At 41.5% G+C, this 27855-nt stretch overlaps 1 protein-coding gene and 1 long non-coding RNA gene across 4 annotated transcripts in view; both read right to left on the bottom strand.

The window, feature by feature from the left end:
• The window catches only part of LOC307225780 (cytochrome P450 2D14-like), a 46150-nt gene that overhangs the window by 913 nt on the left and 17382 nt on the right, over window positions 1-27855 (bottom strand). The window contains exons 1-10 of one of the 3 annotated variants that reach the window (XM_079993938.1): window positions 27589-27713; window positions 20931-21285; window positions 17769-17940; window positions 17055-17207; window positions 14840-15000; window positions 13587-13760; window positions 12878-13019; window positions 9526-9713; window positions 8323-8464; window positions 6125-6246 (exon numbers count right to left, since the gene is read on the bottom strand). In XM_079993938.1, coding sequence (XP_079850064.1) covers window positions 6125-6246; window positions 8323-8464; window positions 9526-9713; window positions 12878-13019; window positions 13587-13760; window positions 14840-15000; window positions 17055-17207; window positions 17769-17940; window positions 20931-21155 — 1479 coding nt within the window. In that variant the 5' untranslated portion in view covers window positions 21156-21285; window positions 27589-27713. Of the gene's footprint in view, window positions 1-5033; window positions 6247-8322; window positions 8465-9525; window positions 9714-12877; window positions 13020-13586; window positions 13761-14839; window positions 15001-17054; window positions 17208-17768; window positions 17941-20930; window positions 21286-27588; window positions 27714-27855 lie in introns of those variants that run through there. The other 2 variants (XM_079993936.1, XM_079993935.1) reach the window with 2 other exon arrangements.
• Window positions 7985-8316, bottom strand: LOC307225812. Its single transcript, XR_013843177.1, has 2 exons — window positions 8189-8316; window positions 7985-8130 (listed from the first exon to the last, which is right to left on the bottom strand). It is a non-coding gene; the product is annotated as an uncharacterized lncRNA (long non-coding RNA).

Below are 27855 nucleotides of genomic sequence, written 5' to 3'. Positions count from 1 at the left end.
TAATTATAATATTTCATGGTAAAATCAACCTTCAGAATACCAGCAAAGAAATGCCAAATCACTCCCAACAATTGCAACAATTAATTAATTGATTGATTGCTGCCATTATTGTTTATTGTTTAATCAAAGTCATAATATGTAAAATATAGAAATATTGGGTACGTTCCTTGTGGGAGCCATGCAGTCACTGTAGTGGCTTGTAACGCTACGCAGTCCCTCACAGAGCTCAGTGAGGCAGCAGTATAACCATATATGGAGTTGTGTTTCCTCTGGGCAGTGATTACCTTATATGGTGATGGGAGTGTTAAACCATTACCAGGGGATGTAACGTGAGACATTGCCAGATGACCATGCTGTTGGTGAGGACAAAGGATAATAAAAAGTTACCGGAAAAGAGGGAAGTCGAAGGAGCTGCCCCTCCATCCTGAAAATACTTGCTGCCTCTTTGTGTCTTTTTTCTACGCTATGCTAAGCACCATCTCATGACGGCTGGACTTCCGTCAAGTGGTGCCCTCTCTGAGGCTTTCTTAAAAGAAGAGGCTAACTTAAAAGAAGAGGCTAACTTAAAAGAAGTGGCTAACTAAGAGAAAACAGTGTGAGGCTGTTTTAAAGAAAACCGTGTGAGGCTTTTCGATCCACGCAACGGTATCATTGACTCACCACGCCGGCAAGGGTTTCAAGCGCTGAATCATCTTCGGATCCCAGTGAGTCGATCCCTTTTATATTGATTTTAGAAAAATGGGCAGCCCTTTGTCTATTCCCCAACAGAAATTTTTAAAAGACTTAAAATTTCTCCTCTCCTCCAACAAATTGGAAGTTCCTGAGGGTGATTTGATACAGCTTATTCAGGCCATCGATGAGCATTGCCCCTGGTTTCCTGAAGATGGGACTTGGGAATTAAAACATTGGGATAAGATTGGAGCACATTTTCATGGATACCCCAGCATTGGTGTTCGGATTCTAAATGCATGGTGCAAGGTTCGTTACGCCATGGGCTCTTTATCACCAAAAAATATCTCCATGGCTGTATTGCCAACATCACCTCCGGCTTCTTTAATCCAGCCTGCTGTGTTGCCATCAATTCCGGCACTTGCCTTGCCAGCACCACCAGACCCCAAGCCTCCGGACTATAGTTCCTCACCAGAGGATCCAATCCTGCAAAAATACCGTGGTCTGGCTGGCAATGATCCTACTCTCTCACCAACAGAACCAGCCACCCCTTTTCAACGTGCAGTCCTTGCCTGTTCCTTAATTCAGGATACTGTGGCATTTCCCGTTATAGTGCCACCTGCTGGCGCTCCAGCAGGAACTCAAGCCCAACATCAACCTTTTGACTTTAAAATCTTGAAAGAGCTGCAATTGTCAGTAAAGACCAATGGACTCCAAGCCCCATATACGCAAGTGCTTTTGGAAGCCACATTCGCCCAGCTTTTGGTTCCAGATGACATAAGGCTTTTGGCATGTACAGTTTTACCCCCATCAGCAGGTGTATTGTTTGCCCACGAATGGGAAACTGCCTGCCGTGTTTATGCTCCGGCCTTATTACAACAAATCAGGGGAAATAATCCAAATATTAGCCTCGCAGACGTCCTAGACGCCATGATGGGGCGTGGTCCCTTTGTTCAGGCTTCAGTGCAAGCCACACTATCGCAAATCTTATTGAGGGATACTGCCCTTGCTGCTAAACAAGCAATGAGAAAAATTAATAAACAAATACAGCCAATGGGAACTTTACAACCTGGCATGCCAAATCCAAATATGCTCCCATGAGAATATCAGTTGGCGGTGATTGATTTAAAGGACTGTTTCTTTTCTATCCCACTGGCCCCAACAGACAGGGAACGGTTTGCTTTTACATTGCCAGTATATAACAATTCACAGCCCACCCAGCGATATCAGTGGGTTGTCCTGCCTCAGGGCATGCGGAACTCCCCTACACTTTGTCAACATTTTGTGGGTGAAGCATTGAAACCTTTCCGCATGCGCCACCTAGAGGACAAGCCCTTGTGGGTTCCAGCTCGATGCATACGGCCATGGCGAGTCCCCTCAACCACGGAAGCGCCTTCCTATTTGCCTTGCCATCCTTTGTTGCACCGTTATACAAAGAAGAGAAGCAGACGACCCAGTCCAGTTGAAACCACCATATTTCACCTTATCAGCTGGCAAGCCGCTGTCGTCAGAATCCTACTCTGGCTGGCAGCATCCACGGCTCAGCCACTCTCGAACTAGAAGAACAGCATTGTTGAATAAGACTTTTAGGGGAGAAAATTATCATAAGATATGGAGGGATAATATTTTTGTACAAGATATGATTATGTTTACCAGTTTATTGCATGCTTCTAGATGCTGGTTGTGTATGCACATGCCCCCTTTTCCCCGTCATTCAGGCTTAATGCTTCATGGTGTGCCTATTAATGGATCCTTTCAATTTACAAATGTTATATCCCCTAAGCAATCTTTTTGGCCTCCAGTACAATTGACCCTCCATGAGCCTGCCCCCATTTGTTTTCAAATTAAAGAGGGAAAAGAATCATGGGGCATATATCCAAACTGTCAATATACATTGAATTTCACTTTTATTAGCTCTTGTTCTCTTACAGGAACATACAGTGACCAATCTCAGTGCTATAGGAGCGACACCAGTGCATGGCTAAAAACTAGAAAAGAAACCTACCATGCAAATTGGAGTCTGAATTCTTCTATCCCTGGCTTAGCAAATGCCACAGATGAGCAATTTCATATCAGTTCTTTATTTACTGCAGCCTTTAATTGGTCCCAACAGAGTAGTAATATCAGCTATTTACTCCAGAGAGAGTTATGGTTGCTTTGTGGCGAAAAAGCATACAAAGCCATTCCTCGAAACCTCACAGGCACATGTACCTTGGGTATCGTGGTTCCGTTGTTGTATGAGGTTGATAAGTTACCATCGGGAGGTTAATTCACCCATAAATCAATATATCGGTACCCAGATTTCTCGGGCCTTGCTGCCCTCAGTGGGCGAAGCAATGAACTATAGGGACCTCCATCGGCTAGCAAATTGGACTGAAGGATTATTCAATGATACCATAAAAGCTTTGAAGAATCTCAACCAGGAGGTATCTGCAATGAGAGGGGTGGTCTTACAAAATCGTTATGCTTTGGATGTCATTTTAGCCTCAAAAGGAGGGGTTTGTGCACTTGTTCATTCTCATTGTTGTATGTTTATTCCTGATAATAATGCCAGAATATCTGCGACGATCGATTATATGGAAACCATGGTAGCCCACAATCCGTTTGCCCCCCCTCCTTCCGTTGATCCATGGGCATGGTTATATTCTTGGCTTCCGGATGGAAGTTGGCTTCGACGTTTATTGATTTTAGTGATCATTATAGTAGTTATTTGCGTTATTTTGTGTTGCTGTATACAATGTATTCCTTCTTTAATCTCTGTATGTACTGCATGGTTCTCCCGTCAGCAGCCTGCTTCTGGCCTCACAAGAGTCGCTTATCGCGCTCGATATGGCCGTATTGGTAATGAAATAAATGACTCTGATTAATAAAATAAAGAAAGAGGGCATGTGGGAGGCATGCAGTCACTGTAGTAGCTTGTAACACTACGCAGTCCCTCACAGAGCTCAGTGAGGCAGCAGTATAACCATATATGGAGTTGTGTTTCCTCTGGGCAGTGATTACCTTATATGGTGATGGGAGTGTTAAACCATTACCAGGGGATGTAACGTGAGACATTGCCAGATGACCATGCTGTTGGTGAGGACAAAAGATAATAAAAAGTTATCGGAGAAGAGGGAAGTCGAAGGAGCTGCCCCTCCATCCTGAAAATACTTGCTGCCTCTTTGTGTCTTTTTTCTACGCTATGCTAAGCACCATCTCATGACGGCTGGACTTCCATCAGTTCCTCCTCTTACGTCTGCCACCCCACCTACAATTCCTATACCTGCTTCAATTTACAACAATAATCTAATATTAACTGGAAAAAACATGTTTATCCAGTTGATGTCTTTCTTTTTTAAGACAGGAGGGGGTGAGATTTTTGCTTAGAAATAGTGATATCTAGTGGAGCAGGATCACAAGGAGCAGGACCACATCCACATCCACACTCACACCATACATTATAAAGCACTTTATAAACAGCCATAGCTTCCTCTAAAGATGTTAAAGCTGTCAAGAGTTGCTAGAAGTCCCCCATTCTCCTCCTAGAGCTACCATTCCCAGAGTTCCCTGTGAAGAGGGATAGATTATTAAACTATTCTGGGAATGCAGGAAAGCCAGAAAGCAAGGAGACAGTACCAGAGAAAGAAAATGGGAGTGAGGGTGGGAGAGGGAAGGCTTTCCTGAATATATTGCCCCAGGGAGGAGAAGGCATTGCTGCCATGAGCAAGTGAGCAGGAAGCAGGAAAGGGTGTGTGTGTCACCCAGAGGCAAATTTGCCATGCCTCCCAGAGAAGGGGCCCAGACTCCAAGTTTTCATTTTAATTTTTTTCAAAGTAAGTCTCTAGGCCTTCTGGAAAGAAAATTATGAAACAAAATGTGCAGGCACACTTCTAATCAATATCTCTGAGAAAAGCCAGTCTGGCTGCTCCTGATTTTCAGTGTTTTTAGCTAATGAGTGAAGTTGGAACTGTGATTGATGAATGAGTTGTTTGGACACAGGATACTGGAATCCCTTAAGTCCAAAAGAGCAGCTGTCTCCTTGACATGATTTTCCCAAAACACATTAAGTGCAAATAGATGTTAAAGAATCCTCTCACCCCCTGCTGTGGCAAATACAGAAAGGAAAAACTTTGCAAAGCAACTTAGGCAGGTCTCCTGCTGTTCAGGAGCTAAAGACCAGGCACTCATCCAGATTGTTCTCCTGTGGGAGACACAACTACAAGCCCCTGGCTTAGGAAAAGCCAGGTGTGGCTGTCCTGATAAGCAAACTCTGCCCTCTGAGTGTTGAGGAAAGTTTGGCAGACTCAGTAGGCAGATATCTCTTTGTTCATGGTGTCGTAGACAGTCATCCAATCACCACCACTGGTTTATAGGAACCCAACTCAGCACAACAAGACTTTATTTGGGAGACATTAACAGAATTAGACCATTTTAAGACGATAGATTATATTAGGAGACTTAAATTGCTGCAGTCGTGACTCGAAGGACTGAAGTAAGTATCAATATATGAACAATTTCTACAACCTCTGCCTGGAAGAAATATTAACTGAATGGGACCTGGTGGACACTTGGCAGGCACTGCATCCAGAAGGTAGGGAATCCTCATAAATCAGTGTCACACACAGACCTAATATTATTACCAAAAGCTGATCTTCATCAGGTGGTGAGTGCAGAAACTGAGTCTATAACAGTCTCTGATCATGCACCAGTCTCCATTAACTTAAACTTTGGTGCACTTCCCCCCAGGAACCAAAACTGGTACTTTGACCTTGGTCTTCTCACTTGTGCAGCGTCCAAAGAATGTTTAGCTAAATCATTGGACCTTTACTTTAAAGAGAATGACTTGCATATGGAAATAAAACAAAATGAGAATATGAGGGAAGTCCAGGGGAGGGGGGGGGATATGGAAAATTGTTAGAGAAATATTGTTAGAGGATGTTTACATGAAAAGACTAATAATTTTTTTAAAAAAAAAAAAGAGAATGACTTGCCAGACATAGGCGCCCCAGTATTGTGGAATGCAATTAAGGCTGTTCAAAGGGTTAACCGCATATGTGAGGTGATCAGAAGGAAGAGAATGTATGAACAAGAGGTTAAATCTCACTGCAGAAATTAAAAAGCTTGAGGTGATATACTCTGGGAGTGCAAGCCAAATATCTTGTAATGCATGCTTGCATTTTCCATGGCTGGGTTTGTTTGTTTTTTGCCCTGACTCTACAACTTTAACAGTTGGTTGATCTTCAATTTTAATTTTTATCTGGTTTTATTGTATGGTGTTATGGTTGTAAACTGTGCTGATATTACTTATTGGTATGTTTATTAATACATAAAATGAATAAATGCTTCATGTTCCTGGCTTCTGTAGTTGCTTTTGAGGTTAATGGTTAAACTGTCAGATACACTAAGCTTAGAAATATTATCTAGGAATGGCACAAATCTGGAAAGGGGATGGATTAGCGATTAGGGTAAATACTCTTTCTATCTTGGGCCTGGCACAGTTTCTTGGAAAGCAAAAGGTGAAATGCTGCAGAAGGCTGGTGAAGAAGAGGAAGAGCTCCATTTTGGACAGGGGTTCTCCAGGGCATGCATGGCGACCTGTAGAAAAAGAAGACATAGTATTTTGTGCATGAGATCAGGAGGAAGGAGTGGATCGGACTGCACCTATAGGCTCCACTCTGGCCTGCAACTCATGTATTTAAAACCTGGTCAGTATCCACCTCCCCACCTGGTCCCTCATCGGATCTCCGTCCCCCTCTCCCTCCCTCCCTCTTTTCTAGGCTTTTTGGCTATGCTTGACCTTGCTTGCTATGGACCAATTGCTGGTCGCCCTATTCAGAGCCGGGCAGGAATGTGTCCATCAGACTAACCTCATTGCAATACCTCTTCCCTCCTCCCTTTACACTGTAACAATAACTGATGAAATTGCTGCCTGCTTTGTCTAGCTTTGTCTTGTTATTTACTCCACACAAAACTGCCTTATCACACTACCCACTCCAGACAGTTGGCTGGATCAATAAATAGGTTCCAGAGGTTAAAGGGCTGTTCATCAGTAGGGAGCCGGAGACCAAAGATCTCCATCTGGTGTCAACAGAGAGAACCAAACTGTGGGAGGCAGCAGTGGGGAGGGGCTGGTTCACTCGGTGCCCTTTGCTCTTGCAGTCCAGGCTACAGGGAGGCACAAAATTTAGCTTCCTAGGCACACTGGTCCTTGCAATTCTTTTAAAATTTAAAGAGTGAGCTGAGCCTACCTAGCTATTATTATCTTGGAGTCTCTGGATTTAATTATTAGTCCCAAGTGGCCAAAAGATTAATATACTAATATCAACCCCTTGAATTTGGATCAGTAGCAAATGAGCAACCAGTGCAGGTCTCTGGACAGAGGGGTTATGCGCTGTTAGGGTCTCTCTTCCATCAGGATTCATGCCACAACATTTTGCTTATGAATTCAAGCACAAAGGAAGCCCCATACAGAGCGCATTGCAGTAATTCAATCTTAATGGCACTAGAGATATTAAATATCAAAAGAAGAAGAGACAACAAGAAGCAAAAGCAAAGTTGCATTCTGCCTGTCCCACTCCCTGAAAAGCTCATCTATCAGAGTGACTCTGCCCCATGACCATGCTCGAATCCAGATTGGAATGGATCTAAACCTGCCCAGTTAGAAGGGGTGATAGTGTAAATTAAATATTGCTGTTAATTGCATTGATCGTGCTTGGGTCTGTCTCTTGAGTTGTCCTCAACTGATTTATGTTTCGAGTTGGAATGCCAGCTGTGGCGGCCCACCTGAATACAGCTCAAGACTACAAGTTTCTGGCATGACTCCATACCCCCCCTTTCTCACCTGAAAGAGGGGTGTCTGTGTGTGTTGACTGATATACAGCCAGCTGCATCCAGCAGCCATGTGTGAGCCTCTCTCTAGCTTAAGTCTCTTTTACTATTTTGACTACAGCCTCCTAAGACAAGGTTACTATACGTAGTAGGGTATAGTATATGGTGCACTAGCATCTCCTAACTTCATGTATATAGTGTGAATAATAATGGTCTTATGGCTATAAAGCACTTTATTTCTAACGGTGTGGCCAAAGAATTTTCTTCACCATCAACTCTGAAATGGCTGACAACAGTAAAGGACAAAGATCCTGAAGCTCTGCTGTGCTACCCTGCTGGTTACACAGGTAGAGGTGTGATCTTAAAGCATGACCACTATTTTCTTAACATGAGTTGGAATGCCACTACGGCCTATATTCCCTGCAGCCACAGAACTGCTTGTCACTGTAAAACACACTTAAAATGTGCCCAAAGCTGAATTCAACACAGTCACAGACTGCAGTGGTTCTGAAAATTGGCTTATATATTTCAAATAACCACACACAAATATAAACCACTTGTGAAGTACAATCTGAAATGTCTATGTCTTCTCAATATTTTCTCCTTGGAAGGTAGCCAGGAAATAGGGGAAGTTGGTTGTAAAGTATGATCCTGATGGTTGTTGTTTTTTTATTTAAAAAAAAAACAAGTTTGAGTCAAAAGTACATACTCTCTCTTCTCAAGGAGCTGACTATGGAAACCTGTTATTCTTGCTTTCCCATCAGGCGGGAAAGAGAAAGGAAGATAACAGGACAGCTTATAATCTTTCCCCTTATACCTCAGCCATTCCTCTCTTGGATTTACCTAGAGAGAAAGGTAGGAAGGCCTCTCGCTTGACAAACTGCCCATTTGCATCCAGGAAGTGCTCTGGGTAGAATTCATGTGGCTTCTCCCACATTGTCTCATCCTTTAGCACAGAGGACAGATGATTAAAGACAGCAGTCTCCTAAAATGGCAAGAAAAACCAAGAGATTAGAATCCACTGCTGGTAAGGCAAGCTTGTGGGTGGCTGGAGCACACATCAGCAGCAGGGGGCCAAGTCCAAGGATACCCAGTGCTGAGTCCAGGCCTGCATGGAGGAGAGAGGAGGAAAGAGCTTATCAGGACAAATGTGTGTTAACACATTTGGTAAATTTTCAGGAAGTTCTTAAAGACAATTTGCAGAAATGTGGAGAATTGAATGTAAGATTTGAAAAATTAGACACTACGGGAAAGACAGATTGAGAAATTCTTCCATTCCCATTACGAAGTCACCCCTCTGATTCAAGGCAATTGTAGAAGAAGGTATGTCATTTAAATCTGCAAGTAATGTGTCTTATGAAGTACCTGTCTGAAATGTGCTTATTTACATTTATTTACTTATTGCCTCTACATCCCATCATCATGGCAGCATGCATACCGGTAGTTCTTCCTCCATTTCATCCTCATAACAGGGCTACTGAGGTATGTTAGGCTGAGAAAAGGTGATTGGCTCAGCATCACCCAGTGGCCTTCATGGGCCTAAGTAGGGTGCTGGATTCCCTACTCATCTGTGAAAAAACAGAAAGTTCCTTTTGCTACAGTTCCTGGTATTTCCAGTACTACTCTTAAAAGGGTTTTATACTAGACATTTAGGCCTACCAAGTTCTCTCTCCTTGCAATTCTTGACTATGTGACCATGTTGTGTGATCCTTCCAGGCTGCATTTTACACTAATGGCTGCTGGCAGCATAGAAATTTAACACAAGCTGTTTCTCCGGCATAACATTTGGGGTTGGTTTGCAATGCTGGTTTACGGTAACAGAAGAGGCAACACATTGTGCCTGCTGTGCGGTCATAATTGCTCCCTATTTAAAGCATGCACTAGCCAGCTTTGAGTTAGTCTGTCTCTTGTTCAATTGATGTGTAAGTAGTTAGTATGAATTCCTGCAACTTTTTTTACTTTGCAGCCATGAGTTCCAGTTCAATCGACTTTTGCTACTGTTAGCATAAAGATCTCTCACGTGTGACCACCCTGGTTCTGATTTACCTTAGGAATGACAAACTTGCCAACCTCAGTATCTCTGTGGACTATATATGGCATTGCAAAAGGTAAGACATCAGCACATCGTTGAATTTCATGTATCACAGCGCAAGTATAAGGCAGCTTCAACTGGTCTTCCATCACAGGTGATCGTACCCTGCCAATCTCTTCATCAATTTCTTCTTGGACCCTTTCTGGAAATATTCATTTAGAAGTATTATTGCATTGCATATGTGTCTTAATCCTTCCAATTCTCCAAGCATGTTATGGTAGCATGTTGTTGTTGTTTGCATAGAAAATTTCAGCAGCCCTGGACACTCTGCGAGCTTTAAGGCCGAGCACAGATTTGAATCTGGGGCTCCAAGTAGGGGTCTGCTGAATATCCTCCACATAGGGACTTCCGGGTTAGCGCCTCTGGCAATGGCGGAATTCCTCTGATCGGGAGGAATTTACTCCGTGGAAACAGGGTCTGGCCGCCACGGCGAAGGCGGAGACCCACTAAAAATCACAGGTGGGAGAAGCCTGTGAACCTGGGATTCGGCTGGCACCTTTTGCGCCTCCCCTACTCGCGGGGAGACCCAGTTTCGGGGATCCGGAGCGACGTGGGGTGAGCAGCGCGGTGCTTCGAATTGATTGCTTCTTTCACGGAGTGAAGCCACATTGCTGTTGCCGGAGAGCACTGACTTTTTCCTGTAGACAATTCGATTTTAAACAACTACCCGTGAGTAGAACGGAAAATTGGATCTATAAATGTCTTAATTTGGCACCGAAACGGGAAGTTTTTAAACAGGAAGTCCGCCTTCCCCTTTTGTAAATAGATTGAAGCAAAGATGCTGCAAGCTAAGGTCTTGGAAAGTCTTCCGCAAAGGATTAAACTTCCATCGATTAAAACTATTAAACCCCCCTTGGAAGCAGGAGAAGGGGGGGGGAATTTTGGATCGTGCAAGCCTGCAGGAGAGAGTGTTGAATATTAAATCACCACTGCTCTGAACCTGGAAAGGGTTCTGCCAGTAAGATTGACGTTTTGAAGTTCATTGGCTGTGAATAGAACGTATCTTGACAGTTAGCTAAATAAGAGAAATATATTGTTTCCATTGTCCTCTTCTGCGTTTAAAAAGGAGGAAAAGTAACTGAAAATTGAAACTATGTTTACTGTTTGAACTGTGCTTAAAAGGATTCACACAAATAGAAACTGTTTCCCTCTAGAGGGAGCCTTTGAAACTGTTATAAGAGCTGAGCTGGGGGAACCAGCTGCAAGATAAGAGACTGTGAGAATCAGGAATTGACCTTGGACTATTTGAGAATGTCAACAGAAGAAGCTTTAGTGATTGCATTATGCAAGATATGTCACTCGTTGGAACAACTCCACAAGAAGACAGATGTCATGACTACTAAAATTGATAACTTGGGACAAAAAGTGACTAACTTGGGACAAAAAGTGACTAATTTGGGACAAAAAGTGAACATTAATACAGAAATTATTCAGGATCTGATACAGGAATTTACTTTGACAGGGCAAATTGTCGAGAAGGCGAAGGAGAAAGTTGCTGTTGTTGAACCTAAAGTAATACAAGTGGGAGCCCCAGCCTTACAGAGGCAAATTGAGGACTATAAGTTGAGGCCTTTTATGATTGAATTTAGAAAAAGTCAGATTTTGAGGATCGGAGCCCTGCCTGGACTGGAGAAGGAAAGTTGGATAGATCCCTTCATGCAGGGATTTACTGACTTTTGGGATTTGGACTTGGGTCATGTGGAGATTGGAGCTGTGGGGGCCTTTGGATTTGGAGGAATTTTGAAACATGTCCTGAAATACCTTATGGATTTTAGATTTAACCATAGAGATTTGGTTGACCTGTCAAGAAGGAATAAAAGCATTGCTAGGTTGGAGCTTCCCCGAGATCTGCTCTTCAGTATCAAAGGAAGGAAAATAAGAACAAGATCAGTAGAAGACAAAGTAAAGTGCATGTATAAATATGAAGAAGACCTGCAGAAGGGACTTGGAAAAGAGTTAAGAGCCTCGGACAGAAGATCACCAGGTTGATGGACTATTTGGAATTGACGAATGACTGACAGTATCCGAGACCAGGGAGAAGGATGGTGGAAGAAGATTGAAAAAAGTTTTAAAGTTTATTTTCAGAAATAGAAATATTGTAAAATTACTGAGTGTTAGAAAAATGTTGGAATGAAATCTTATGGCTTTAGTTGAAATGTTATAAGGAGTTAAGCATAAATAAGCATTATAGTATTAATGGAAAATAAGGGTAAAAATAAGTTAAGATATTTATATGACAGAAAATAGAGAAAGATGGAAAGGAATTGCTGAAACAATTAATAGAAGTGGAATACAAAAAGGGAGGTGAGAGGAGGTCGATGAAACAAGGGTATGAAAGATAGACTACTGAAATGGTATAATGTATGTTTTTAAATTGTTTTTGTTTTGTTTTGTTTAGGTTAATGTTGTGTTTTGTATTGTTTATATATTGTATTGTATTGTTTTTTCCTTTTCTTGTTTTTTTCTTTTTTTCTTTTCTTTCCTTTTTGTAAGTTTTAAAAGTAATAAATATTATTTTTTTTAAAAAATATGAATATCCACATAACCCAAATATTGATTCAATCTTTGGTGGGTGGTGGTTTAGTTTATCATTTGATTATATAATCTATGCAGTTCTTCTCCATTGTAGACATGTACATTTCCCACATCGTCTCAGCTGTTTCAAATTCTTTTATCTTCATTAATCTGCACTGTAACTAATAGCTCAGTTGATAGAGCATAGATTTGAGCCCCACATTGGGCAAAAGATTCCTGCATTATAGGGGGTTGAATTAGATGACCCTCAGAGTACCTTCCATCTCGACAATTCTATGAAGTAACATCAGATTTGCCTATTCGTTTGAAGACATACATACTTAAGGGGCACTCAGCTATTCAGAAGTGGATATATTTGTGAATAAATAAAAATAAAAAAACACCTTTTTGAAAAATACCCAGATGAGAACCTATGAGCATCAACATTTAAGGACACAGATTAAAAAAATTCTCCAGAGTTAGTGCAGAGTAGTTACAAAGTGATACATAGTTAGGACAAAGAAACAGCTTCCAAAATACAAATGAAGTTTTATTAGGCAAAGCAGCTTTGTTTTCCAAGTGCTTGGTTCCAACTGCCTTGTTTCTATTTTGAGCCATTTCATAATTGTAATTTATTTATTGAATTGTTATCCTGGCCTTCCTCCTGATGTGGAAGTTTTGAATCCAAATCAGATCTAAAGCAATTGCACAGCTAACTTGCCCATGAGTAAGCCTTTGAATTGGAAAACCCCATGAGGGATCAGTCTATCTTCCCCAATACTGATCACTTACTCTGAACCTCAGGATGATTGACTATGTTCAACAGTCCCCAGAGTATGGTGGAAGAACTTGTTTCAGTGCCAGCCATAAACAGGTCAACAAGGATATGAATAAGGTTTTGCTCATTAAAACTGTTATCTGGTTTCCCTTTAGCCTGAAGGAAATGGAACAAGTTAGTAACTCACATGGAAATAGCACAACATCATGTCATATTTGTTAGAGAATAGTGTGTACTAATGATCTTTCCCCTTGCTATCAATAGTATATATCTGACCAAAGCAAAGTGAATAATAAAGGAAAAGCTGCTCAGTTTCTTGAGAAATACTGCATTTCATAAAGCACATGAGTGTTGAAAAAAATGGCAGCCTCATCCCACAGTAACATCTAATACAGCCTAGCTCTTTCTTTGGCGTAATTGCACTGAGCAATAAACTCACCAGTTTCAGAGCATAGGTTGTCATTGTCTGGGCATATGAAACAACTGCTTAATGACTGCATGTTTGTTTATTAATTTGTCTCCCATCTTTTTCTCCAAGGTACTTCAGGAGGTGAACTCAAATGCACAAGCTGATGTCAGGGTAAAGAGTTAGAGGTGTTTACCCACCAGGTCTTGTAATTTTACTGGCATGGTTTAGATGGCAGAAATTCTAAATAAATCAATCCTAATGAAGAAGCTACAAAAGAAGCCCCAGTGGTTCTGTGTCTATAAATGTCTTCCTACCTTATCTATCTCCTCCAGAAATGCATCAATCAAATCTCTTGGGAAGGTAGGATCTCTGGTTTTCTTATGTTCACTCACAATCTCTTTTAGAATTATACTAATATCGCCATAGCGTTTCTGCAGTTTACGATGAGGTCCAGGAAAATAGGACAACCAGGATCCTGCAGCAATAAGCTGGCAGGGCAGAAATCAGAGAAAGAAGAGATATTACAACCTTTTCAGATACAAAAGACATTTAATAAATATTTCACTAGAAGTGAAAGTTCATTCTGATAGGTAGTTCCTAACCAGTCAGTTCTTCATATTGATGGGGAGATTATTCCTTGCCAGCTTCACTCCCATTCCCCCCCTCACATCCACCCTGTGGTACAGAGTTCCAGAGACTGAGCATATCCATTGATAATTAACTTTTCTTAGCCATAATCTGTGGGGATGTTAGGAGATACAAGGGTCTCTGAATAGGCTGGTAGGCTCACATTAGTGGGAGAAGCCAGCTCCTTCAGATATCCTAGTCCTAACACATAAAGAGCTTTCAATGTCATTACCAGTTATCCGCCAACTTTTAAAGTGTATATTATATATCTTTTTAATACCACTTAGAGGTTTTATGAAATAAAATAAAGGGTGGCCTTCTGTTAAGGTTTACTCAGAGTAAACCTACTGAGTTCAATAGACCAGTTTTACTCATGTTCTTTAAGTGAGTCAATTCTGAGTAAAACATAGCTGAATTTTGCACCAAACCAATATTTATTCATCACACGAAAATGGTAATGCACTTCATCCTATCAAAAGCTTTTCCAACATCTGTCCAAATACTAGTGGATGCTAATTCCTACCATTTACTGTAATCTGATACCTTTATTATTTTGTTCATTATCATTTTGCACCCCTGCTTTAATTAATGCTTGTTAGTAGCATATTGACAATTATCTTTTTTAATGAATGGAATTGTCCTTCTAATTTTCTTTCTGAAGTTATTTATAATAGGTTTTTCTGCCTCTAATAATTTTTCATAAATCACTTTTAACTTTTGATTGCCTATATTCGTGTTTTAATCTTGCTGTCTTGGTTTTTAGCTTGTGTTCCTCTTCTTTTTTTCTTTAAGAATACCAGGTTTTAAAGATATGCTGAAGTGATTGATTCAGATAAGCACCTTAGTGGGGATGCTCCATAACTCGGATGTGGTAGTCACACAAAACATACACTTCAAATGGCTGTTTCCTTTTAATGCCCAGACAAACTCATGAAGGTACCTGGGGCAAATTTCTGATTGCTTCCTTCATGAATTCCTTAGTCACATGCATTAGCTTCAGGAATGTATTGTCACTGTATTCAAAGCGGTCACCAAATGCTAGAGTGCAGAAGATATTACTAACAGCCCTGTAGATGAGGATTTGTGGGTCAAAAGGAGAACCTGGATGAGATGTAAGAACAAGGAGCAGGTCAGAAGTATGTTGTCATATATTGCCCATTCTTCATTAAACAGCCATTGTTGAGGTTGGCCTTCCATAACTTGCTACCCTCCGGGTATTTTTGGCTTCAATTCCCATTAGCCATAGCCAAGATATGGGAATGTTGGAAGCTGTACTCCACCACCTATAAACTATTTACCCTTTCAATAAATGGGACTGTAAATTCCTGAGATCCTTTGCTACATAACATAGGTGTTGTTGTTGGCATTGTCTGTCTCGAGAGAGAATGGAGTGTGCCTCCAGGGGTGAAGTCAAACCACTGTGTTCCCTGGAGCAGAATCCTGAGCAGTTTGCATGGAGATCCTGGGCTGCCCAGACGACAAAACTCGCCTCTCGGCGTCACTGATGTGAAGGAAAGCAGAGCAATACATTTTGCACCAGCCGGCCTGCAGTAGTTGCCAGAAGGAGGCGTACAAAGCACCATCCAGCCATCTTAGCGGCTCCACAGGAAAAAGCAAGGGAATGAGACAGGAATCCAATATCTCTATAAAGAAACAGACTTGAAAGAGAAGTTGCTGAATTGCAACCTATCATTAAACTGAAAACTATGGCGAGGCCTGGTCTTAATAGAGATATTGGATTCCTGTCTCATTACATATGCTAATCATCTGCATACTATCCCTTGCTTTTTCCTGTAGGACTAATTGCAGTCGTTAACAGTCGTCCAAAGGTGTACCATACCCATTGAGTCAATCATCCATCTCCTACTACCCTCCTGAGAAAAACCCCACCCCACCCTCCCACTATATATAAGGGTCTGGTGACTTCTGCTTCAGTGTATCAGAAGAAGTGTGCATGCACATGAAAGCTTATACCAAGAACAATTTAGTTGGTCTCTAAGGTGCTACTGGACATCACACACACACACACACACACACACACACACACACACACATACACACACATACATACATACACACACACCCCTTCTTGACTGTTGGACCCACTATTGGTCTCATCCATTCAGTCTGCCAGAGCCTGTCTTTGCATGCAATGAAAGCCCCTAACTCACCAAGAGTGAAAGACCCATTGGCTACCCTCACCTTGCTTAGCCACCCACTTGAAGCCATTCCTGGGCTGCGGCCGCTATCGCATGCTGACAGCTTCTAGGAGCCACACACGGCAGCTGAGTTTTCCCCAGCAGAGACACTACTCCTCTTAAAGTTGAATAATAGAAGTAGGACATTGCGGGGGGACTGGGACAGAGGGGCTGACTGGCTAAAATGAGCAACTTCATATCTCTCAACCACCAACCTCTCCCACTTTCTTCCAGTCCTTTCTCATGACAGCAAGATCTGAAGAGGACCTGAAAGGGAATCAGCTGCGCTGCTGCCAGTACTGCTACATGGAAAATAATTTGAGGTCCCTCAGATTCTGGACTCCAGAACACCTGGTTATAGTGCTTACATTATTTTGCATACTGGATGAGCTAAAGGGTTGCAGAGATGTCCTGAAATGTCCACACTTCATGCTCGGAGCACCAATTCCTTTGCTACCACACAAGTAATTTAGGTTTTCACTCAGTACCTCTCATAAAGAGAATTCTAGTCCATGAAAGCTTATGCCATAATAATTTTTGCATTCTTTATAGTGCCACAAGATTATTAGTAATCATTTTACGTGCTTCAAAAATTAAATACAGTGGAACCTCGGGTTATGTACCATCCTCCTTACAAACACTTTGGGTAATGAGCGCTGCTAACCCAGAAGTAGGTGTTCTGGGTAGTGAACTTTGCCCTGGAATGCGAGCGGAAGTTGCATGCTGACAGTGCTGCGGCAGCAGGAGGCCCCATTAGCAAAAGTGCACCTCAGGTTAAGAACAGTTTCGGGTTAAGAATGGACCTCCGGAACAAATTAAGTTCGTAAACGGAGGTACCACTGTATGAGAAGCTTTGGAGATGGGAGTTAGTTTCTGTATAAAGTATAGAGTGCTCCTCATGCTTTGCATCAAGTGAGATCCCATAGCAAGGAAAAAGACCCCAGGAATGAGATGTACCTTCTTTGGATTTGAACTCAGAACACAAATATCCAGCTTCTTCAGACACTCTTTTTTCAAGCCTTTTCTTCCCCATCCCAAAATTCTTGAGGGTGGAGACAATGAATCGCCTCTGCTCCCTCCAGCCATTGTCGCCTGTTGCAAATCCTATTCCTGGAGGATGTAAAATATAATAAAATATAAAATAATATAAAATAATATAAAATATAATAACATGACAAGTTGTCCAAAGAAACATTCCAAAGTTAATTCTTTGCTTTGCTTAATTTGTTGTTGTTTTTACAAGTGAAGAATGGTAGAGTCCCCATTAAACTGCTGGCCCATTTTTCTGGCCTTCGGACTCGATTGACAACTGCAGAGACTAAACAATGTCTGTTAACTTTCCACTGGGCTGCCTTCCATCTTATGCTGACACACAACCAGCAGATGATAGCTGTCCTGTGGAACAGTATGGCTGACTTTGCAAATAAACCCACAAACACTTCTAGTCTACCTTCCTGTCCTTACTTAGTTGTTTACAGGCAAGTTTAAGAAGAAGTTTCTCAAAAACCTCCTGCCACGTCACATGAATATGCATCTTCTCCCAGGCAACAGAGTCTTTCACTTACCACCTGAGGTGCCATCCTGGCCCACTTGCATGCCTGGTCACTTCCTGCCTGTTTCTCCAACTCTACTGCTTCTTATCCAGTCCATCAGGGTATCAGCTATACTCACCTCCACAATTCTTTCCACGGTTTAGTAGACTGAACAGTGGAACTTCTGGTCGGTCAACAAAGTTCTCAGGGTTTAGTCCCAGGGCCTCCTTTATCGTCTTGAACCCACTCAGGATGACCATATTTCGCCATCCAAACTGCAGAGAGATGACTGGTCCAAACTTTTTTTCCAGCTTTGATCAATAGGAAGGAAAGGGAGAAAATTATCCAGGGGGAAAGGACAATAAAAGTAGGGAAGGTATAATGTTGCAGCACAATATATATGGGAAATTCCAGAAAGCACAGACATATTTCAGGCTTGAGGTGTTTAATCAAAAATGTTTAATCATTTCGCCAGAATATATATACAGAGAGACTAGTTTTCTCAGGGTAGAGAGAGAGAGAGGGAGAGAGGAGCACCCAAGCAAAAATGAACATTTCAATGAGAATTAGAGATACCAAACTACAAAACCATTTAGCGCAAGCTGAGGTATATACCACACTTTGGACAAACAAAATGGCCCCAGCACTTCCCAATTATTTGTCAAACTTGGTCACCCCCAAATTTAGAAAGGCATTTACGCAAGCCAAATTCAATGTCTTGCCATCCGCACTATTGGTAGGCAGATACAAAAAGATTCCCCACGGCGAGAAGTTCTGCCCATGTAAGAGCGGTCACGTTGAAACTGTGGGCCAAGTTCTTTTCCACTGCAGACTTCATTGTGCAATAGCCATAAGTCAACAAAAGCAAAAGATTATACAGCTCCACAAATAGTCATATATTGACACAGCTCACAGTCAAATTCTTTTATTTATTTTTTTTAAAAAAAACTTGTAATGGAGTTTATATTTCCTCGGTTACATATTTTAAATCTATTTAATTAGTATATGGATTGTTAAATTCCACTTGGATTGTTTTAATGTTTATGTAAAAATGATGCTGAAATTTTGGTTTTACTATGCTGGCTGTTCAGCCGTAATAATAAACATTCACTTCTCCACAGAGGAAGAGATGGTGTGGGAAGGGATCAGGGCCTCCACAAACTCTGTTGAGAGATCAGCCCTATCAGGTTGTTCTACCCATGAACTTTCACCTGACAACAGCAGACTAGCACCTCCTCTCCTGAATCTTATTCTGTTCCAGGTGGGGCTTGCGTCTGCCAGGCAGACTCCGTGGGCAGCTCACCGCACCACCACCCTGGGCGGATGGCTGTGCCGCACCCTGTGCATGGATGACTGCGGTGCCCCCATGGAAGGCTCACCCAGCCCATGCTGCTTCGGGTGTGGGAGTAGCTAGCTACGCCCCTGGTGCTAGCAAAGCCCTTACCTTCCATCTCTGCCCTCTTTGCATTGCTCTGGGCAGGGAGGAGGAGAGCCTCACTTGGTGGCTTGGAGGCGGCAGGGGTGATCAGACACTGGGGTTGCTGTTGTGCACGCTACAGACTGCTTCCTTTTGGTTGAGGAAGAGTGAAAATGCATCATGTAAACTAAGAAACCCTTGGGGACTTTTAAAAATGGTTCATAAAAAGACCAATGTAACAACGCAAAGCAAATTTAAATGAAAGCTCTCCTTATTACCGTAATCCTAATTCTCTCAGACTAAAGCCACCACTGTATGGTATTAGTGTCCTGGGCAGGCCATTGAACATTGGTAGCAGGGCTGTGTCAAAAATAAATTCTCTCTCTCTCTCTCTCTCTCTCTCTCTCTCTCTCTGTGTGTGTGTGTGTGTGTGTTTGCCAATCTGCATAAAAAAAAAATTGCACTTAATTTATTTATTTTAATGTTGCAATACATATATGCAATATTTACATATTGATACATATACATTATATTTGTAAATTCACATTTTCACATTTCATTATGTACCAACATTTATCCATTTCTTATTTCTTGCCCTGTGTCTTCCCTCCATCCGTGCGTGACTTCCTTGTTATTATTATTATTGACATTGTAATTTTGTATCTTAATAATTAAACATTCAATCTTATATATCTGCTTAGCTTAACTTAACTTTGTGAAATCAGTCTATACATATCAGTTAATGCTTGTTGAAGCATCTTTTGGTCATGTATTCTTCTACACATTTCCATTCCTCTTTGAGATTTTGATTAGATTGCATTCTAATTGTTGCCATCATTTTTGCTAATTCAATCATTTCAAAAAATTTATATTGCCAATCTTTCAATGTTGGTACTTCTTCTGATTTCCAATTTTTTGCAATCAAGAAACTTGTGACAGCTGTTGCATATAAAAAGATTCTCTTCATGTCGTTTGGGATGTCATTTGTTATAATTCCTAAAAGGAATGTTTTTGTCTTCTTACCAATTGTTGTTTTAAACATTTTTTTTCAGTTCCTCATGTATATTTCCCCAATTTTAAAAATTTTTATCACATCCCCACCATACATGATATAAGGATCTCTCTGATACCTTACATCTCCAACACAGATTCGATGTTAGTTTATAAATTTTAGCCAGTTTTACAGGGATTAAGTACCACCTGTAAAACATCTTCATAATATTTTCTTTGATAGTAATGCATGTGCTGAAATTAATATCTGATTTCCAAAGTTTTTCCCAATGATCTAATGAAATCGTGTATCTAAAATCCTGTCCCACTTGATCATTACTTCTTTAATTTGTTCATTTTTGAGTTCCCATTCAAGTAATAAATTATACATTTTTGATAGATATTTTTTGGGATTGTTCAAAAGTTCTATCTGGAATCTGGATTCTTCTTTTTGGAAACCTATTTTATTGTCAGAGTTAAATTTGTCATATAATTGATGATATTGTAGCCAGGTGGTACAAAACTGTTTAAGTTCTTCTTTTGGTTTCAATTGTAATTGGCCTTGCTCTTCCCTTGAAATGCTGTTTGTATGTTACCCCTAGTTTTTCCATATTTTTCTTTTTTATTGAAATCATTTCAAGTGGAGCTGCCCACCAGGGGGTCATTGGTTCACCAATCTGCATCAATTTAATGAGAACAAAAACTGTAGCGGAATATTGTGCAATATTTTGGAGGGGGTCGGGATTCTAGTACAGCCACTACCTGCCCTGTAGCCTTAGGCTGAAGAACAGGTAATAACTAGCTGGCTAACTAATTAAATAATACTAAGAGCTTGGCTAATGCAATCATTCAGTAGCATGCAGTTTCCTCAGAGATGGTGCAGCCAGTACTTACATCTTGAACAGTTTTATGTGGGTTATTTACATCTAGCAGTAGCAAGTTCCCAATGAAAGGCAGAGGGGTGGGTCCTGGTGGCCAGCGACTGCTTCTCTTCCTCCGCTTGAGGTAATCAAGCAGCAGACCAAGTAGTAGGAGAGACAAGGCCAGAGCTGGGAGGTTGTTGTGGCAGCAGGAGAGTTGGCTCCCCAGCCAAGAGATGGAAGCCGCGATCCCAGCCATTGGAAGCTTCCCCTTCCCTCTGCTTTGTGTCTCTCCCCAACTCTTGCTCTGCAGACTGGCGGTGTTCTTGCCTCTGCTGGTTTCTCTATTTCGCCTTTGTTCTTTTTTATTTATTCTCTGCTTTGAATCACTGTAGGAACATGATGTGCCACTATTAATAGAGTTATCTTAAAAGGTATGCAAGGGCTTTAAAACTATAAATGAGCAATTGCACAAGGACTGAAAGTTCAGTGTACAAGTGAAAATTTCAGCTAATCAAACTGAACCTTTGTAGGTCAGATAAGGAAGGTCTTCACATGCTAGGAAGTTGAATTTAGGTAAGTTCTCTTTTATTCTCTGCTTCGAATAACTGTAGGAGAAGGAGATGACAGAGGACGAGATGTTGGGCAGTGTTCTCGAACCTACAAACATGAGTTTGACCAAATTGCGGGAGGCAGTGGAAGACAGGAGTGCCTGGCGTGCTCTGGTCCATGGGGTCACGAAGAGTCGGACATGACTAAACAACTAAACAACAACAACAGTAAAAAAGATAGTATCTTACACCATCTAAACTTGCCAATCTTTTATACTTCCGGGTTAGCGCCAACGACTAATGGCGGATTCCCTCTGAGCTCCAGAGGGACTGGCTCCGCGGGATCGGGTCTTACCGCTGCGGCAAAGTGGAGACCCTTAAAAAATCACAGGCGGGTGAAGCCTGTGAGCGTGGGGACTCGGCGGGCACCTTTTGCGCCCCCCCAAGCTGCGAAGGAGCCTTTTTAAAGGCTCCGGAACGGGACGGGGTGAGCGGCCAGTGCTGAGAGTCGATTGCTTCTTCCGTGGAGTGAAGCCGCACAGCTGTTGTCGGAGAGCGCTGACTTCTTCTTGTGAACAATTGGACTTTAAAGCAACAACCCATGAGTAGTACGGAAATTGGAATTTTAAAGAAAACTTTTTTAATTCGGCACGATCGGGGAAAGTCTAAACAGGAAGTCCGCCTTCCCTCTCTGTAAACAATTTAAAGCAAAGGACCTGTTAACTAAGGTCGAGGAGAATTTTTCTTTTTTTTTTCTTGTAAAAGACTTTAATTTCACGGTTTGGCACTATAAGAAATCTTATTGCAAGCAGGGGAGCCTGCAGAAAAAGAATTAAATCTGGGAGCTGAAGTGCCACCCCCCCCCCGGACCCGGGAGTGTTCCGCGAGAGCCTGGTGATGAGGTATAGAAGATCTTGACAGCTGTCAAGCTAGCTGTCAAGACGTAAAAAGAGGACTTTGTTTCTGTTGCTTCTGCTGGTTACATTTGTTACAATTTGCTCCTGGAAAAAAAAAGGAAGGGCTGATACAAACTAACTGGACTTTTGGATTTGTGCTGAAAGGAACATCAAGGAACTAAAATTCCCCTAGAGGGGGTTTTGGGACATTACAAAGAATGGCTGGAGGAGGAAAAATACAGGCTGAACTGAACAAAGCATTTGTTCTCTTGGGAAAGTTGCAAGGTCAGATTGATGTTTTGGCTACAAGTGTTACAACTTTGGATTTAACAATGAATACCTTCATTGAATTTGATAAGGATCCGACACAGGAAGCTTACTTAACTGGACAAATAGAGAAATTTGAGAGCTCTGAGAATTTGGAGAAGGAGATATATGTTGTTCCGGAAGAAAAGGAAGGGGGAGCCGCAACCTTGCAGATGTTAAAGGAGAGCTGTAATTTGAGGCCTGACATGATGGCAATAAAGGGAAATAAAAACTTGATGTGGAAAGTCCGGCCTGAATTGGAGAGTGAAAAATGGAGAGATCTCCTTGTGTGGAGATCTGAAGACCTAAGGATTACAAATTTGATCAAGGTGGAAGTTGGAGCTTTGGGGACATTTGGATTTGAAAGGAGTATGAAACAAGATTTGGAATACCCCATAGGCTTTACCTTTAAGTATGAAGGCCTGGCTGGAAGAAATGTGGATCCTGTTGGGCTGGAGCTTCCCCGAGATTTGGTTCTCAATATTAAGGACTATCAAAAAGACCGGCAGAGAGGAAGTGAGAGGGAATTAAGAGCCTCGGATGTAAGATCTCCAGGCTGATTGTATATTGAGACTGATGGACATATGTTGGGGACTGATACCGGGAAGGGGGTTTGGGTGGAATAGAAATTGGGAACTCAGAGGGTACATAAATATAATTTGTTTTCCTTTTTGTTTTGTTATCTGTATGAAAATTGGGAAATTCGTGGAAGGGAATTTTGGTTGACCTTAGAGAAAGGTATTAAGAATAAGCATTGATGTATAAGTTTGGATGAGAGTTAAGATTGGATAAAGTAAAAGTGGTTTTTAAAATGAACTAAATTAAATGAAAATAAGGTTGGAAGGATATATAAGAAAAATGATTAGATATAGAAGATTAAGCAAAAATGAACTGAGGAAATGGACGAAAGAGAGAAAGTAAAAGAATAACATATTAAAATAAATTATTAAGTTAAAAAATAAGGTTGAAAGGACTTGCTGAAATAAAAATTTGAATTTGAATACAGAAATGGGAGGTGTGGGGAGGTCAAGAAAATAAGTAAAGGGAAGTTGTCATGTAAAGGATTTAAATTTTTTTTCTTTTTTCTTTTTTAATGACTGCATTTTTTCTATGCATTTTTCTGTTTTTTCTTTTTGTATTCTTTATTTCTTTTTTTCCTGCCTTTTGTGTTGTATTGTGTATTTTTTGTATTTTCCCCCATGTTTTCTCTGTAATCTTTAAAAAAATTGAATAAATATTATTAAAAAATAAAATAGACTTGCCAATCTTTGTTGGAAGTGTTTTGAGGCAGAAGACTCTCTGATCCACATGGGGTGGCAATGTAAACACTCCAAAAAGCATTGGGACACAGTATATGAGGAATTAAAAAAAAAGTTCAAATTTACATTCTCTAAGAAACCCAAAGCCTTTCTACTGACCATAGTAGGAGAGGAAATACCTAAGAAGGCTCAGAATCTGTTTTATATGCAACAGCAGCCGCAAGAATTGTATATGCAAGGACTTGGAAGAAGGAAAGTATGCCAACAAAAGAACAGCGGCTACTCAAACTCATAGAGTTCGTGGAAGGATCTTCTTGAAAGGAAAATCCCTCAGTGAAACAATCGCTATAAAGAAAATAAATACGAGGAATAATTGGAGTATATATAAAGAGCTTATAGAATTTGACGAAGGAAAAGTGGTACTCAGGAAAAGAGAAGATCTGCAGGAATGGATTATGGGCTGGTTTCAACACCATTAGCTGCACAAGAGGTTCAAAGAAGATAAACTGAAAGGATTTTTAGAAGAAGGGTCGGAATTCGAAAAAGCCCTACTGGGAAGCAAAGAGAAACTAATATCAAAATATATAAAATTATCCTTGAGTGGGAAACAAAGGATGAATTGATGAAAGCAATGACACACTGGGCATGAGGAGATTTCACCCCTCCCATATCCAAGAATCTCCTGACGAGTCTGCTGATTCTCCAGAGAGGAGGAGCAGTGTTCTGCTTTCTACTTATTCAGCTCCAGCACCAAGTCAGTCAGTCAGTCAGTCAGTCAGTCAGTCAGTCAGTGAGTGTGTCGGAGAGAGAGAGACTGAGTGTTAGAGATCGTGTGTAGAGATAAGGTTGCTGCTAAGAGCAGCTGCAGACACTCAGTGCAGCATTCATTTATGCTTAGACCTATTTAACTCTGTATATGAGAATGTACGTTGTATTTTCACAGACAGGGGTGGAGAGTTTTGTTCAGAAGAGTTTGAGGCTTTTCTTTCTGAACAGGGCATTGAGCATAGGACGGCCACGCCCAGATCACCCTGGAAGAATGGTTTATGTGAGAGAATAAACCAGACCCTGCAGCAAGGAATCAGAACACTATTACATGATTCGGGGCTGCCCAATCCTCTTTCATTTTTCTGTCACGTGTATAACAGGAGGTACCAGTCCGCAGTAAATTGCACCCCGTATGAGATGCTTCACGGAAGGAAGCCATGTGTGAAGCACTTTAAAATTTTTGAGTCAGAGGTTTGGGTGCACACCTCGCAGGGTGACAAACTGAGCAAGCGTGGAGAACATGGTGTTTTCCTAGGATATGAGAAAGGGTCTTATCATATCCTGATCACAGACACGAAAACCATAAGGCTGACCAGGAGTACTGACGACAATCCACAATGGGACAGAGTTGGCATTTTTCAGTGCTGTTCCATTTGTGATGATGGTTGCAAAAGGGGCAAAGACAGTTAAGAGGGAGGCAAGTTCTGACGTGATTGATAATCCTGATGCCAATGTAGATCCAGATGATGGCACAGATTATCAGAGCCCAAAAGCCTCAGGCGAGTCTGACGCTGATTCAGACTTAGCAGCTTCATATACTTTAGCTCCCCATTCTCCCAAAGAGGAGGAAGCACCAGAACAAGAGGATCAAAGAGTTTTGCGCAGATCCAAAAGAACAACCAAGGGTGTACCACTGAAAAGGTTTTCTGAAGAGTTCGCTAAGGCTGCAGTCACATGCAACTCTGGTGGGGTTTTTAAACCTAGCATGAAGTGTGCTGAGAGTAGTAGCACAAAACGCTTCATTTATTTCCTTACCTGACATTTGAAGGATCAGGATTGAAGGAGCAAACATGTGTTTGAGTACTGAAAGTGGTTTGTTCAAATCTGCCTAATTAGAAATGTCAATTTGTATTTGAGAGGAAGAAATGTGTGTGAAGATTTTTCTAGAAGCTGCTTATTCATTTGTGTGTTCACAATGTGTATTTTGTGTAAACTGCAGGTTGAGATTTATGTTTTAACTCTTTCCTAATGGATACAGAGTGGTTGCAGTAACTGTTAAATGGTATTGATAAAAGTGTCTTAGATAAAGGGGGAGAGAGATATGTAAACCAAGGTTGTAAGCAGAGAACAACTTTTGGAGTGTGTGTGTAAATTGCAGTTATATTAAAGATTCTTGAAATGGTCGGATAAAATGGGGGAGGATGAGGAGATTTCACCCCTCCCATATCCAAGAATCTCCTGACGAGTCTGCTGATTCTCCAAAGAGGAGGAGCAGTGTTCTGCTTTCTACTTATTCAGCTCCAGCACCAAGTCAGTCAGTCAGTCAGTCAGTCAGTCAGTCAGTCAGTCAGTGTGTCGGAGAGAGAGAGACTGAGTGTTAGAGATCGTGTGTAGAGATCAGGTTGCTGCTAAGAGCAGCTGCAGACACTCAGTGCAGCATTCATTTATGCTTAGACCTATTTAGCTCTGTATATAGTTTTGTATTATAGTTGTAGTTATAGAATAAAAGAAGATATTCTACAGAGCTGCTCTCCGAGTCATTTATACACTGCCAGACTCTGCTATACTCTGCTGTACGACGACTGTATTGTGGAAGTGAATCCGGTGCTCACAACTCTAAGCTGTGGAGTCCACAGCACTTTGACCTGTTCCTGTGGAGAAGGTGGTCTCTGGAAGTGCTACCCAGCTCGCCTAGCCCAGTCAGGGTTGAAGTGCATGAGTCCAGTTGGTGACACTGGCTCAAGGGCGATGCTGACAGGGCAATCAACATAGGTTATAATATTGAGATAACCCTGTGGGAAAGGAAAACAACAATGAACTTATTGGTGTGTTATACCCTAAAGGAAAATTTATTTATTTAGGAAACATTATTTATTTAGGATGCTGTATAGATGGTATCTAACTCTCAGCAAACTCTGTACAAAAAAGGATCAAATCTTTGCTGGAAGTGCCAAGAGATAGAAAACACCTTTTCTCATTTGTGGTGGTAAAAGGTAAGGGTAAAGGTAAAGGACCCCTGGACAGTTAAGTCCAGTCAAAGGTGACTATGGGGTGCGGTGCTCATTTCGCTTTCAGGCTGAGGGAGCCGGCATTTGTCCACAGACAGCTTTCCGGGTCATGTGGCCAGTATGACTAAGCTGCTTCTGGCACAACAGAACACTGTGACGGAAACCAGAGCGCACGGAAATGCCGTTTGGCTTCCCGTCGCAGTGGTACCTATTAATCTACTTGCACTGGTGTGCTTTTGAACTGCTAGTTTGGTAGAAACTGGGATGGAGCAACAGGAGCTCACCACTGTCAAGCGGATTCGAACTGCCGACCGTCTGATCGGCAAGCCCAAGAGGCTCAGTGGTTTAGACTACAATGCCACCTAGTCCCTTATGTGGTGGAAGTGTAAGTTGGCAAAACAACAACAACAACAACAACAACAAAAACAACAAAAACACACCCTACTGGGAAACGGTTTATGAAGAACTAAAAAAAGATGCGCAAAATAACTTTCCCCAAAAGACCAGAAGCCTTCTTACTAGGAATAACAAGTGTTGATATTCCTAAGAAGGTACTCAATCTCTTCCTTTATGCCACTACAGCTGCAAGGATACTATATGCACAAAAGAGGAAAGAACAAACAATCCCAAAATTGACAGAGTACTTAGAATTAGCCAGTAAGACAACAAAAATTAGAGACCTACTTTTGAACGTGTGTGTTTTCTCCTTGCTTTGAAGGCAAAGTGAGGGAATGGGGAAATGCCCTTGCGGTGCAGAAAAGCTATTTTGCTGGCTTGGGAAGCCTGGAGGAGGAGAGAAAGCTGGGCGTGGAGTTGGAAGCAGAGTTTGGGAATTAGAAGATATAGAATCATAGAATCATAGAGTTGGAAGAGACCACAAGGGCCATCGAGTCCAACCCCCTGCCAAGCAGGAAACACCATCAGAGCACTCCTGACATATGGTTGTCAAGC

This window comes from Podarcis cretensis (genome assembly GCF_951804945.1).
Source record: "Podarcis cretensis genome assembly, chromosome: 10".
In the NCBI taxonomy this organism is placed as follows: Eukaryota; Metazoa; Chordata; class Lepidosauria; order Squamata; family Lacertidae; genus Podarcis; species Podarcis cretensis.
This window is presented reverse-complemented; position numbering and strand designations above follow the sequence as displayed.